Here is a 15,661-nt window from a genome sequence, read left to right as displayed (position 1 = left end):
GGGTTTAATTTTCGTAGTTTTCGAGGTATGAAGAAACCCACGAATTTAAGTCAACCATGAAATGTAATTTTCACATATATAACTACTAACAATTCTTCATCCACGAAATTTATATTCCCACGAACTCATATTTTTCCCTTAGACCACGAAAATTTGACCATTCGAAAAATGTGATATTACAGTAGTCATTCTATTTTAGGATATGACATCACATCTACAATTGTGAATCAGGCCTTGGTAGCTCGCCCCTCTTCACATCGTGGACGGCGACAAGCAGGAAATGAACAAGTCATGCCAGATTTTGAGGAGGTACCTACATAATAAAAACAAACGTAAAAATGTGGAAAAGCCTCTTTTAAAGATTTATGATAAATATCTTACCATTTCTCAGGACGACACATACAGCTGGGACAGCGCAAGGAATTATTGTGAAGAATATATTTCAAACAGTACAGCTTCAAAAAGTTGCATGTCTGTTTTGAACTCGTCAAACTACACTAGCCAAGTAGAAAGTTGTGCTGAAGATTTAAAGGTATATTAAGCGCTATCCTGTTGTACATTCGTAAACACAATTGACTTGTTAATTGCCTTTTACTTTATCCACATTATTGCTGAAATGAATTGTTTTAACAGCTTACAGGAGACCCTGAGTGGGCTAAAGACCATATAAGTGACATTGTAACCAACTGTTTAGCCGAGGTGAACAAACAGCAGCCGGCGGAGAACGAAACAACTGAACCAGCATTAAACACAACACATATAACAAATAATCTCTGTCAGCTAGACTGTGGAAAGAATGGTCACTGCTCAGAGGGTAATATAGATAAGAGATGTTTAGTTGATATTTAAAAATAGTTTTCAATTAAAAGAACATGTCAATTTCCTCACATGATGTACCATCAAATAATCCCAGGGAACCTGAAATAAAAGAAACCACAGAGTCTAAACATCTCTGTTTCAAATTTGAAGACGTAGATAGGTCATTAGTACAGTTCATATATGTGTCATATTTGAAAATCACATCACCAATTAATTGTTGATAAACATTCAATTCGACTGACACATTTAGTCTTTCTGACTTTTCAGGAGTTTGTGTGTGTGATGAGGGATATTCGGGTATCCAGTGTGATATCTACAAATCCACCAAACCTTTCGTTATGGAGACTCTGTTTAACGGCACCAGTTGTGATACGTGTGGTTGTAATACACAGGATGTAGAAGATTGTAGTACAGCCATTATATATGGAGCTAATTTCGTGGACTCGTCGACTCTGACGTGTCATTACAAATACGTCAAGGTTCTGATTCTCTGTTACACTTTTTGTAATCAATCATTTATTATTATATATTTTCAATAATTAATAAAGAACTACTCGCTTATTGGATGCGGATTTTTTTGTGCATACCTGAAGGTAATTTTATTTTGACAGATGATATAATGAAAAAACAAAAAGAAGAGTGTTGCAAATACCTGTATTTGATTTTAAGATTTTAATTCAAGTGGACAAACTTAATTTTGATTTTATTTGTAAACAGATAGAAAATGATGTCGTAACAACTACAGCAATGAGAACCGTTTCTGGTGACTTTATAAATATGAATCAGATCTCGTGCAATCTCCCAGAACCTCGTGGAGGTGCTCTCATTCAGGTCAGCAACGATGGTCAAACCATGAGTGAGAACCAATACCTACATTTAGTGTATGATTCCAGATGCTTTGATTGTTCCATCGCAGACAATATCATGAAGTCCAGTTGTAAACTGAGAGTAAGCGTTGTATCATTCAATTATTATTTGGAACTCTCAATTTTCATTATCTTTATCCGTATCTCCTTACAAACAACTTCAATGCATGTACCTTGGACCTATTGCAGGAAAATACATGCCTTATTAATGGCAAATGTCATGCCTTGTTGGAGAAGAAGGAAACCGATCACTGTAAACTCTGTGATCCGTCTGTTAGCACTTCATCGTGGACAAACAGTGACAGTATGTATTCAAAAGATATGGATTTAAGCTACATCTAAATTTATATGCAAAAATCAGCAAACATTAAGCAGAATTAGAACAGTCTTGAGTTTCTTTGAGAACATTTTTAAAATTGGTTTTTCTCTGTTTTACAAACAAAGCTGAGAAATGCAGACAGGAGTTTGCGGCTATTCAGGTGTCTAAATCAAAGTCTGGTGACGGATACAGTAGTGAGTTGGTCACCATTCTGGCAGCGACCTGTGGTGTCATCGGATTCCTCTTACTTGTGACACTCTTCTACATATGTAAACAAAAGTGAGTTTTTCTAATTGACATTGTAACACGATCGATCGTTGCAAAGAACTATTAGGCAAACATCTGAGTTTCTTTTAATAGTCCTTAAAGAATAAGATTGTGCTGTTTTATTTGATTTCAGTTTATTAATTTGGGTTTACTCATAGATTTTAAAGACGTAACCTTGTCTCCTTTTTAATATAAAATAATTTTCTTTTAATCCAAGTAAAAGTTAATAAGAAAAGGTCAACTTCCCTAAACACATACATTTATGCAAAGTAATAAGAAGTCGTGTTTATCAATGAAATATTGTGAACTTTAAATTCTGCCTTTCCTTATAGAGAAAGGCTGCAAAAGCGTAAAGAAGGAGGTCTTTACAATGTTTACAAAGAACCTACTCATGATATTCCACAAACCTCAGTGATGAAGGAGAGAGAGATCGAAGTTCACAACCCAGCTTATGCAGAGGAAAAAAGCAAACTGTAATTGATGGAAGGCACAAAATCTCATGTTGAACACAAATATATCACTTTTTATTGTTAACCAGTCCTGCAGGCAGGGAACAGTGATGTTTTGTATATTTCAGTTATTTAAGAAGGACATTATCTACCCATGTTGTATTTTGAATTGAAAAGAATAATCATACATGTTTTAGAAGCATTACTGAAGCATTTCAATTTAAACTTCTTGCTTAACTGTTTATGTTTTGTTAAACATCATTTTTATAATTAAGGATGTACAACACACCTGCCTCAAAAATTTTCCTGTCGTTTAATTTTCTTAATTTTTTAATATGTTATTAAAGACTATATATGCTAATTGTTTATGAATTTTGGAGGAAATCGTTCGAGTAGTATTTGGTCAGCAAGCTCCAAAATTTACCCCCCTTGGCAAGAAAAGAAGAGGCAAAATATTGCAAGAAGAGAGATATAAAACAATGTGTATTTGCGAAAAATAAAGTGATACAAATGTCTTCTTTTGTGAAATCATTCTTGGAACATTAAATTTCATAATCTGAGAGTCTTCACACATTTCGATTAAGATTGAATAATTTTTTGGGGGGTTGAATGAAAAATGTGTCCCTAAAAATGGACGTTAAAATCGCCTATTTTTCAAGTTTAGAATTTTTTATAAAAAAAACGTGTCGTTTAATTTTAAAAATTTTACCCTAATATTAAAGTGTAGCAATCATATTATCATCTGAATTTTTTTTAAAAATTTTCTGTCGACCCAATTTTTTTTTATAACGAAATTTATCATGGACGGTCAACCGATTTTACCGCGCTTCTTGCGCAACGTCCTTCTGACGGCCTGAGGCTTAGACCTTCAACAGCTGATAAAAGGTACATGGCACAAATAAATCTTGTTTCACATCAATTCAAATCTCACAATACAAATAATTCAAAATGTTTTGACTGAAAACAACCAATTTTTGAAGTGGTATGTGAATTGGTACGTTTTTATATAAAACATATTGGAAAAAAAACCGTCGCATTCCTACCGAGTCCTGAGGAATGCGGGTGGTTTCGCTCCGATTACGTGTTCGCGCCGAGTGGTTTCGCGCCCATCACTTGTTCGCGCCGAGTGGATTCGCCCCGATTGGTTTCTACTGTATAACTGAAGATACCGCTTATCGCATAGTCATTTGATTAATATCTATATTAAGATATTATAAACAAAGGCAATTGCAATGAAATGGGAAGTCTTTTAAATCGTCATGCAGAAGAATCCTTGTTTACTCCTTGTTCTACATAATTTAATATTGTAAATCAAATGAAAAACAATTACAACCTTCATTGAAAAGTGAATGAGATTTGTGAAATAAATATTTATTTTAACATCCAGTCTTAATTATTCCAAATTCGATGATCAAATTTGTTCAAATATAGTCATAATTTGGTTAAAAATGGCCTCACTTTAAGTATTAATACAATATGTGATAATTATCCGACACACGACATTAACGCTTGGGGTTAATTAATTACTAGGTACTAAGTTATATAATTACAGGTAATCGGGGGGAAGCCATATTGTATACTATCCATATCTTACCTGTAGATAAATGGGGCGAAACCACTGGGCGCGATATCACTCGGCACGAACACGTAATCGGCGCGAAACCACCCTACACCGTCCTGAGCTCTAAAAAGTAAAAAAAAAAATCCACGTGTTGGATAATATCATTGTCCCTCTCGTAAATAAATGTTTCCACAGTGTAATTTTCAAATGTAACATTAAGATACTAGATTATGTTTGTAAAATTTGTCAACCAGCAATGAAAAGTAAATATTCTTTATTCAAGATTTTTTACGTATATTAATTTTCATTTCCCATCGGGTTTGGTGTATCATGAATTGCGTGGAATGTAAACAAGCAAGTCCATGAGGGAACTCCATGAATGACATGACCTAAATGATCATGACGATAAACACGTTTCTCAGACTCCATCGTCAAAATTTTCGAAGCATAATGTAAGTAAAGATGAAAAACAACATTATGAAGTGAAATTTTTTCTCTTTATCTGGTTTACTCCTTGTGACAGTTTATTACATAAACACAGAAAATGACACACAATAGGTCTATAACTTGCTGATATTACTACTCTATCAGTAAGCACCAGTTTGGGACAGAGACTTCTACAAATTATACAAATATAAATACAATGTATATATTATGTGAAAAGGTTAAAAATGGTTCTGAATAAAAAGTAGCTTAGTTAAATATAAATTTCAGAAAGTGACCACTGTTTATATCGATGAAACTTGAACATGTTGTATATAGTTGTACAGACAGAAAATGTCGAGACAAAACATTATGCATTGTATTCTTATGATTCGGTGTTTCATTATATCCCATTCACATTGTGATTTTCTGTGATGTATTATTCCTTTCATCTAAATTTAACATCTTGAAAATTCTGGATAAATTCAAAACATATAACACGTACCTACATGTACATGTATATTATATTGCTGCATAACACAGGGGTTTAAAATTTCCCCAAGCATTCACTTGTTCAAGGACTATTGAGCTAGTAAAATTCACCAGTCCACATCATTAAATTACAAGTTAAAAAATGCTCATAATTTAAATCAATAATATATGAGGCAACACATTGCATTCCAGGGAGTTAAAAAATTAAAATACTTTTAGTTAAAATATTTCTGCTTCTCAAAACCACTAGTCCGACGGACTATCCAAGGGTAACAATAGACGAATTTCACATTCCTAAGAGTTATCTCCTGTTGTTGGCGTAACCCTCATTTTCCCCACTTTGTCCTTTGTAAATTACCTGTTTATAATTTTAATCTTCAAACGTTACTGGACAATTTCAATATGTACCCGTATTGCCAGTATATGGGGCAACAATGAAAAACATTAAGATATTGCCAATATATGGGGCTACTATGAAGAACATTAAGATATTCATACAGATTTTATTTCTGAGATACTGACCCGTAAAGTTGATAAGGTTATATAGAAGGAAAACAGTGTCTTACACTGGTTGACCCAAGATTGACCCCAGGCCCACAAAGGGGAAAAACTTTTGTAAATGTGAAAGTCATCTATTAGCTAGTCCACCCAAAAAACTTTAGGTCCTGGACCTTGGACTACAGTATTTATGAACCCCTGATAGGCTGATAACATACATGTATTAACATACATGTATGTACTCAATAAAAAAAATGGTTCAAACCATTTTAACAAATGCAAATTAGGAGCTTTTGATCTTAAAACAATAGATGAACATATGCATACAAATCTACATTAAGACTTTGAAAACATTAATTTCTTACTTACATGATTTAGAAAACCAATTTCATGTTACATGTACATGTAATACAAAATCTAGATATTTCAGTATTGTTTGTATTCAACACAAGGGCCTTACATCATGTACACATATATCTGTATAATATAATTATATATATACACATATAATGCTTCAAGTCTAATCACAAATCAGAAAGTACATACATAGTGCTAGTATAAATTCTGTATCACCACACTTTTTTCATTACACATCACTCTTCACTTTCATTTATGTACACATGAAGTGCCTTTATTGCCTTCAAAGAAATTTTGTTTTCCTTTAGAATAATTCTTATACCATTTGGGTCTCTTCTGTTTGCTAACTTAAGGTGCTGTAAAGAAATACCCTGTCTGCAAATTTTAACACATATTGCACTACTTATGACTTTTCTCTCAAGCACAGGCTGAAATGAGAGTTTACAATAATGATATGCCATGGAATATAAATCAGCATCATGGCAAAGTACCTTTAGCTTCCCGTCAAACAAAAGCTGGAGGAAATGAACATCCTCAACAGCATTATGCGCATCATATTTAAATTGAAGAATTTTCTCAACAAGTGTTTCCTGTTTGTGGTTTTGAACCTCAGATTTTGGAAAAACTCTACGGGATACCTTTAAAGTATCAATAAATCCGTACACAGTTTTGCAAAATGTGGAAAACAAGTGGAATTCAATCAATCTATTTGTAAGTACAGGTATATCAAAATTGGTAATATTATGACCAACTAATATTGGATTATTCATAGAAGTAAGATACTCTATAAAGTCAAGCAAGGCAACATTTGGTAATTTTGATGGAACCTCTAAACCATGTAAAAACAATTTATTTCTTAACTTTGAGAAAGTAAGTCCTGTAACTCTGGATGCCTCTTTACTTATATTACAACGAGGTGTAACATAGCAACTAAACTTAGACCCATCCGATCCCACAGCAGCAATCTGTGTAATGTCACTGTTGTGACCAAGACCTGTTGTCTCTAAATCTATGACAACATAATTCTCTTCTTTGTTATATGTAAGAGGAGAGGGGATTTGTTCCTCAACAACTTGTTGAGAGAGGGCAATATTGGTAGAATAGGTTGTTCCCTCTTTAATAGTTGACACCTTTTCTTTTTTGTTTCGAACCCTCTTTAATTGAAGGCGGCGCCTTTTCGCTTTGATGGTAGACACCTTGTCCCTCCTTTCCCTCCTTAGTTTGTCAATCCTGTCGCAGACTTTCAATGTATGGCGGCCAGGAGACAATGCAGCAGCTTCATTTACCTACAGTAACAATAAATATACAAATGCATGTTGAAAAATAAGCAAACAATAAGGGTACAGAGAATTTTTTTTTTATGAAGGACCAAGTCCACTTTCAAAAGGGAGATAATCAAGAAAAGACAAAAATAGGGTGGGGTCATTAAAGAATCTTCTTCTCAAGAACCACTGGGCTAGAGAAGATGAAACTTATGTTGAAGCAGCCTGGGGAAGTGCGAAATCTACATTATCCACATAATACCCCTGGGGAAGGGCGGGGCCATAGTAGGTATTGCAAAAGGGTAATCTGGTAAAGAAAAGCATCATACCCAAAGGTGCTCAGGTGAGCAATAATGCCCAATGGGCCTCTTTAAAAAAAATCACATATACTAGAAAATGTTAAGAAATTCTACTTATTATTCTTTCAAATTAAGATCTCACTGGGAGAAGTGAAGACCGGTCCTTTGAATAAGCCCAAGTCCAGTTTCACAGTGGGTACTGGCATAAAAAAAATCCCTTCCTGCTCAATGGCCTTGAAAGCTGAGTATAGGAAAAGATTTGCAGCATGCCACCGGCAAGTGGTGGCATATCCATATGGTTTAAAAATTCTTGAGAGGGACGTTAAACGACAAACAATCAATTAAATTAGGATTATGTATACTGTGGTACATATGTATTTTCAATTTTGCATACCTTTGTTAAATAACTGTATCCTTCATTCTTTTGTAACAGAGCTGCTGATAATCTTTGTTCTAATGATTTGGATCCTCCATAGTTTCTGTTAAATTTTAAATTATGAAGAATTTATAAGGAGAATGGCTTAACTTGCAGGTCTAGTTCTAAAAGCTTATAAATTATAAAATAATAAATAATATAATTTATCGTTTTTCAATATGAGGTGTTTATAGCATAACTTTTTATTATGACTTTTTTTCATTTTTATTATTTTAATATTTCTTTGGTTGAGGATGAATTTTTTCAACCAAATAAAAAATGAATACCTTGACTTGGGGGCTTTAGTTGCTACAAGATTATTAAAGCTTTCATTAGCTTGTGTTGACCCTAGTTGTGAAAGGTTTTCTGCCCTGTTTTTATATTTTGAGACAAGGTCCTCTAATTCCTTCTTCAGATCTTCACTTTGGAGAGGTCTGCCACCTGGAAGACTTTTGTACCTTTAAAGAGAGAATTTATCAGCATAAGCAACTTCATCAAGGGTTTTAGTTTTTAAAAAGTTTGAATGATTGATATCAGATTTTCAATTTATAAATTATTTAAGGTTGATACAGTTTTAATATTCCTTTCAAATGTACGGTTAAATATATGTACCTGAAAGATGAGGGGTTTTCATTATAGGTACACCACTGTGCAGTTCTACACTTATTATGATCTCCAAATATATGGGGCACAATTCGATCAAGATCTTCATGAATTTTGGTTGAATTTCCAGCATTACTTTGGATGGCGTATACAAAACAACGCTGAATATAAGGGATAACCTCAGCTTGTTTTAATTCTTTGTATCTGTATCAGTTAAATAAATAATGAATTATGACAAAAGAAACTTTAAGTTTAAATAATACAGTAGTAAAATTTTGGACCAAGTCTGATTTATTTGGCTTCTTTTAGCTAGGTTATTAATCTGACTTATAAAATTCAATTTACCTTTTTCCAAGTTCATAAAGTTGTTTTGTAAAGCCTTTTTTTACATGATTTTGGTCATCCATTTTCACTGTGTTGGGAAATTCTGACTTCAGCATTCCAGATGTTGAGGAGTCATTATCGGCATGAAAAATATCCACATGACATCCCTCTTTTTCCATCTCTCCAAGCAAATTCAGCGCCATATCAACCTCCATGGCCGTACTGCTACCAGACCTAAAAGAATTTGAAATAGATATGTATAACATATATTTTATTCTCAATTTTATGGAATTTTATAATCTTATTCAAATAATGATATTACATGTATTATACATTTATTGTATACATTTATTGTATATTACCAATTTCTGGAGCAGTCATGGTAAGGAACTGTTTCATTTGGGTGCTGAACTGTAAAAGTGTCACAAATTTTGCAGACTTTGCTCCTGATGTTCACTGCAAGAACTTTGCCAGTTTTTTTCCCTATCAAGCTTGCATGGCCTATTTATGTAAAATGGAAATATTTAAGAATGACAAAAAAATATATATATATAATTAAAATGAAATTAAACAAATAGATAAATGAGTAAGTAATAAATAAATTACTGGGAATAGATAAATAAAAATTGAAACTTCATGTGCTCAGAGAATGACATTTTACCTGTATTGCTATTATAGTTAAAGCCAGATCCTCTCTTTTGCCAACCGGCGTCAAAGCTGACTTGCACCTACATTCAGTAATGTATATATGTTATTTTAGAAATATATTGCATATATCATGAACACACAAACAACCCCCCCCCCCCCCCCCCAAAAAAAAAACACACACACACACACACACACTCACAAATTTAATTTTTTTTATATTATCCAAATAATACTTTTACTAAGAAAGAAATATTTTGTGTCTGCAATATATAATATATTTCACCTTCTCTGGGGATAAATCAATTTCCTCCTGTCTTGCCTCTTTACAGGATTGAACAGCACAATCAATTATTGTTTGGCCAATTTTCTTCTGTATCTTTTGAATGGTTGTTTCACTCATAGGGGGGAGATTGCATTCCATCAAAAAATTTCTGAGATGAGATGGTCCAAAACCACAGTGAATCATCCCTGTGAACACAATTTCAAAATTTAAAAAATCAAGAATGTTTATATTTTCAGACATTTATTATTATTTTTTGTGTAAAAATACTCTTTTTTGTTTTGTGTGCTCAATAACTTCCTACAAGTATACATAGGAATTACATTTTATCAGTAGAATATAAATTTTGCCAAATTTTCTCAAACATATGAACACATCTTCAATATTTGCCGAATGGGGTTTAATATCTAGGGGGTTGAAACAAACAAGTGGGACGATTCAACCCGCACACTTCCGCATGGTTTCTCAGAGGTCCGTAGTAGTGCGGCCTGCCTAATTGAAGACCTACAGGTAATTGAAGACCTAGAGAAGACCTACGGAAGACCTACAAACATGTGGTATATATACAGCAAAACTGATATGATGTTCTGATTAAGCATGTCCTAAATACATAAAATACAAAAAAAAAGTTTTATAAAAAGAAGTTTTAAAGTGTATTTTTAGCCGGGCTCATTTCTCGTAGAGAAATGCCCGGCTATTGCGACGGTGAGCAACAGAAAATGCTGCTTCTTCACCGCCAAATTAAATTTACGAGTTAGAATATAGTACGTCTGCGCAATCACCTTTGAGGCAATACAAACACTGAATTAAACTTTCATAGTTATCTGAAATTGTCAAAAAATAATTATAATAAAATTCTATCGTTTTCGCTGATTAATTATTTGGTTAAAATATGCGAAAGGTATTCAACAGGTATCCCTGTCTGCGTCATATTCTATAAATAAAGGGTGTACTATCAGGCTAATACAAATGCGGGAAACATCATTAATGATGTACGCTTTGATGCAAAACTCCCCGCTGAGGACCCATCTGTGCATAATTGTGTGACCTTAAATAATCTTGCTGCATCAGTGTTTATTTACTTTTGTTGGTATGTAAAACCCAGAAATGATACATGTGACAAATATTTTACGCTGTTAAATTCTAGCTACATTTTAATAAATTTTAAAGCTTTTTAATGCTATATATGGCATAGATATATATAATCATCTTTTCAATGGCTGAATCAGCTTGATTTTAAACTGTCATCGTGGTCTTTGTTCATTACCCTGTAAATGAGCCCGGCTTTCAGTACTTCTGAGTACTTTGATTTAAGCTCGGTAAGGGGAACTATTTCTTCTCTCAGACGACCTACGGCAAGAACGATAACTCTGGCTGACTTGTCTTGTAAACAACAACACGCTCATTTATATTGTGAAGTTTATAGAAAGAATATGAATATGAGAAAAATTAAAAAAAAATCCAAATGATTTTGTTGAGTTTTTCAATAATGAATTATGATAAAGAAATAATCTGGATTATGAATTTTGATGAAGTTAAAAATATAAATAATTATCATGATTAATTCATTTATCAAATTAATTTTCTACTTGAAATATAGTTAATATCTAATAAATATTGTAATTTTTTGATATGTTTTATTGGATAAATATTAAATAATCAAGTTCAAATTATTGAAATGTATGCTGTGGATTTGTCTCAATAACAAATATTACTACTCTAAACTAAGGGCTTCGATCTTCACTAATGTGTTTTGTATACACAGGCACCCTTGGGGATACCGGTATATCCGTGTTTTGATTGCAATTATCAACACACCCCACTTCCTCTGATGAATGACTTAATGTTAATTTGCAGTCAACAGAGCAAAGATTTTTTTTTTTTTAATTATATTAATTACATATCATAAAAATGCTAGCAAGAATAAACAAATAAAATCATTGTGCATTTATTCAGAATATAACTAAAATGATTTACGTTTTGAATATATATTTTTTTTTTAAATGGTCACTTTTCTTTTTTCAAAATAACACATTCATATGACATTCATAAGGAAAATTTAATAACTTAAATGTATATTTCCAGATAACATGCTGTATGCATGCCAAGAAATATGTACTATAATATGAAACATTAGGTTTTTTTTTTCTCTAAATTTGAGCCAAAATATACAGTATATCAATCTTGAAGATACCGGGTATATCATTAACTAATAAAGTTGAAAGAAAATATTCACTTTTTAAAATTGAATAAAATAATTAACATGCATGTTATCACACATAAGAAATGCATGCATATTTTGAATAAAATAATGCTTTGACTTGGGGGGAAATGGAAAATTTTGAAAGTGATTGTGTCTGTGTTCTTTCTGAAAAATTTCTTTAAATTCTTTTAACGGTAATTTTAAAATTTTCATTCTCTAACATAAATCCCAATCAAATTAAACCTTCCAGGTGTTATTAATAACATCACTAGATATTATTAATAACAAGAACACAAATCATTCTATCACAATGAATTTTTATTAATGATCTTCAGTCCAACCCTGAAATAAATATTACACTGTCTATATATTAACACATATATAATACTGGATACTCAGTATAACACATAAAATGATTTTATGATTGATCATATGATGGTATTATAAATTATGTACAGTGTATAATTATGTCTCTGCTTTGTAAAGTTTTAAAATTTTACTTATTTATATAAGTAATTAATTTTTTTTTTTAACAAAATAGAATTGTATCTGACTGAATATTTCATTTTATTTTTCCATCTTTGAAGTTTTTATCTAAAATATCTCCTGTTGATTTTTTTTCGTCCTTAAATATTATTTATTTAATTACATTTTTCTGAAAATTACATTTTCTTGATATGTTTTGGTGAACAGCTGATTTGTTATTTACGCGAGTTATCGTTCTTGCCGTAGGTCGTCTGAGAGAAGAAATAGTTCCCCTTACCGAGCTTAAAAAATACACTTTAAAACTTCTTTTTATAAAACTTTTTTTTGTATTTTATGTATTTAGGACATGCTTAATCAGAATATCATATCAGTTTTGCTGTATATATCCCACATTTTTGTAGGTCTTCCGTAGGTCTTCTCTAGGTCTTCAATTACCTGTAGGTCTTCAATTAGGCATTCCCGTAGTAGTGTGGCAAATAAAAATATAGAAACAAACACGGAAATAACTTTTACGTTCTGTTTGGTGTTTTGTCGATTTCTTTTGTATAAGAAATGTTAAATGATTAATAATTAATGTAAAAAAAAGAGTTTTTGTGTGAGTATATGTCTTTTATATCAAGACAAAGCTGTAGTGCTGTATTTTGTGGTTTTCATTTGTATACATACCGATGACTGCTTTTTTGTTGACGCAAAAAGCTCCTGACTCATCTCTCTTTCCTGTCTCTACTGGACATACCGACAGACACTGGTCACAACGGATATGCAGGACACTGCCTAAACCGCATATCTTCTCAGAGACAATATTTGATAGGTGAAGGGGATATTTGCACAAATGGCAGAATGACTTTTCTGCTAAAATGTCAAGTTCAACCACTCGCCTACTATTTTTCCAAGATGTGTTGTTATCTATATCATCATTTTCATGTTTATCATTTAGTTGTATATCTTCAAAACTGACATTTTCATTAGAATTTGAAAAAGTAGAATAATCTTCATCCTTACGCTGTCTGTTGTAACTTTGAAAAAATATAGATCGCTTATTTTTTTTCTTTGAAAGTTTCAAATATTTGCCGTTTTGTTGTCCGTCGTCCGTCATATTGTCCGCAGTTACTATGTATCAAGATCGAAATTATGCTTTGAATCGACGTTATATGAAACGTTTCGCCGATTTACGGGAAATTTTTAATGACGTTACTACGGAAACGTGAAGTTAATTGTTCTACACGTCAGATTATCTCCCCCAGTGTGTTGTACGTCTTTTTCTTTATGAAGCAACATTTCTAGAATTAAAAGTTCTGGGTTTGTTCCATTTTCATTACATGTACAATGATTTTTATGGAGCTGAAAGAATTTTACCTGTAACCATAGGAGGTGTATTTAGGAAAAATGCAATAAAATACTTGAGACCTAGAACATTAAAAGGCAATATTGGAAATATGCAGCAAACACCCTTTTCAACTATAACAGTCAAAATACATGTATTTAATTAATGGACAATGAAATGGGCGGTATATAAACATCATTTCACTTTTTCTATTGTTACTTGCCCTTATTCCTGTAGTAAAATACCGCTGTCACTTGCATATGGAGTTTATGTCTCTTAAGTTGATTCGATACCGAGGACACTCTCTTCGTATGAGACAAGTTATTGACAAACAAGTAGCTCAGATGCGAAAGCCCAGAAGGCTCATACGAGATTCAAGTTTCGAAATACGAGATTCGAAATTCAAGATTCGAAATTCGAGTTTCGAAATTCAAGATCCAATCTAACCAATCAAAAGCAGGTTCAACATTTCATTACTCCCCTTTTTTATGTTTTTACTACCAAGAACTTGTTGAATATATTTATAACAAATGGGTCATTTGCTAAAATGATAATGCAAGAAAAAATGTTTTATGTATTAAAACGAAATAAAAATAAAATTTGGATTACATTTTGAAAAATACATATATAATTTTATTTTTTCTCATTGAACAAAATAGTAAATACGTATATATGGAATATTATATGGTCTTATCGTTGACTTGCGGACAAAGTAAGTCGACTATTTTTTTTGATCAGATCATTGCTGAGGGAGAATATTATATTTGATTATATAATTAGATAAGAAATACTAGTATTATGAATCGTCTCTATACTGCACAGTAATTCAAGGGTATATATTTCATTACATTTATAAAGGGTACATTTGTGCAGTGAGACTTGGCTGCTGAATCGAACTGTAGCGTAATAAGGTTTCAGGAGTATATTTTAGTCTTTGGTCATAACGGTATGATCACAGACTAAAATTTAAAACCATAAAGCTATAGTTCTGCATCTAATTTAGACTCATCTTCTATTGATATTAAATTAAATAAATACCGCATTCATTTTAATTCATATTGCAAATCTGTATTGTATATATAATTTTTAAATTAATTCAAGAAATCAAAGCCTTAGATGAAGATAAGTAATTAAGGTCATACGCAACGTAGTTTTGAACTTTTTCGGATTTTTCCCTGGAGTTGAAGAGTTCCAGTAAAGGAAAGACCTGTGTGCAATACTTTTAATGTCTATATACGGATTTGTACACCTCTTCTAAAACGATTTTTGATGAAAAAAAAATCTGTAATTTATGTTTTGTAATTTTTGTACATTTTTCTATGAATAATGCAAAATTTTTCACAATTTTATATCTTTTCAAAACCCTGGTAACGCATGCCGATTTTTTGTCTAGAAACATGTAATGGTATTATAAGTTTAAATTTAGAATATTGTCTTCCCACAAATTTTTATTAAAATAGAAAATTTGGTGTTATGGCTATGATACATTTTATAAAAAGCAATATTGTAATAAATTCAATATTTTGTATATATTTTCATTTTTATTACATTTGGTTAAATATAAATTTAGTTTAATATAAAAAAAAGAAGAAATTTTTATGAGAAAAATATAAATTAAGTTTCAATAATTAGTGTCAGAATGTAACAAAAAGTACAGGTATTTTATATTGTCAGAATTCAATTTGTCACCTAAGATTTCCTTGTTTATTCAGTATAAAACAGTTTTTATACAGGTGAAAAAAAAGACTTTCTTTTACAAATATTGG

The 15,661-nt window shown here is 31.8% G+C and overlaps 3 protein-coding genes across 4 annotated transcripts in view; 1 reads left to right on the top strand and 2 right to left on the bottom strand.

Annotated features, from left to right (window-relative positions):
* The window catches only part of LOC134253174 (uncharacterized), a 34,595-nt gene extending 31,623 nt beyond the window's left edge, over window positions 1-2,972 (top strand). For both annotated transcript variants that reach the window (XM_062735688.1, XM_062735687.1), the window contains 8 exons: window positions 200-309; window positions 392-532; window positions 634-814; window positions 1,087-1,298; window positions 1,537-1,767; window positions 1,875-1,989; window positions 2,130-2,283; window positions 2,604-2,972. In XM_062735688.1, the coding sequence (XP_062591672.1) occupies window positions 200-309; window positions 392-532; window positions 634-814; window positions 1,087-1,298; window positions 1,537-1,767; window positions 1,875-1,989; window positions 2,130-2,283; window positions 2,604-2,748 (1,289 nt within the window). In that variant the 3' untranslated portion in view covers window positions 2,749-2,972. The remainder of the gene's footprint in view (window positions 1-199; window positions 310-391; window positions 533-633; window positions 815-1,086; window positions 1,299-1,536; window positions 1,768-1,874; window positions 1,990-2,129; window positions 2,284-2,603) is intronic.
* A 3,315-nt stretch (window positions 2,973-6,287) lies between these two features.
* Window positions 6,288-8,032, bottom strand: LOC134253172 (DNA polymerase III subunit epsilon-like). The gene is made up of 3 exons (XM_062735685.1): window positions 8,021-8,032; window positions 6,543-7,337; window positions 6,288-6,407 (listed from the first exon to the last, which is right to left on the bottom strand). Exons 1-3 carry the CDS (start codon window positions 8,030-8,032, stop codon window positions 6,288-6,290), a joined length of 927 nt encoding a protein of 308 aa, XP_062591669.1.
* On the bottom strand, window positions 7,468-10,365 carry LOC134253169 (uncharacterized). The gene is made up of 6 exons (XM_062735684.1): window positions 9,886-10,365; window positions 9,616-9,682; window positions 9,317-9,455; window positions 8,976-9,188; window positions 8,640-8,834; window positions 7,468-8,485 (listed from the first exon to the last, which is right to left on the bottom strand). Exons 1-6 carry the CDS (start codon window positions 10,123-10,125, stop codon window positions 8,161-8,163), a joined length of 1,179 nt encoding a protein of 392 aa, XP_062591668.1. The 5' UTR covers window positions 10,126-10,365; the 3' UTR covers window positions 7,468-8,160.
* Window positions 10,366-15,661: the final 5,296 nt, after the last annotated feature.

The sequence above is a fragment of the Saccostrea cucullata genome, unplaced genomic scaffold (assembly GCF_032062105.1).
Source record: "Saccostrea cucullata isolate Sc308-1 unplaced genomic scaffold, CSIRO_AGI_Scuc_v1 ctg3909, whole genome shotgun sequence".
Classification (NCBI taxonomy): domain Eukaryota; kingdom Metazoa; phylum Mollusca; class Bivalvia; order Ostreida; family Ostreidae; genus Saccostrea; species Saccostrea cuccullata.
This window is presented reverse-complemented; position numbering and strand designations above follow the sequence as displayed.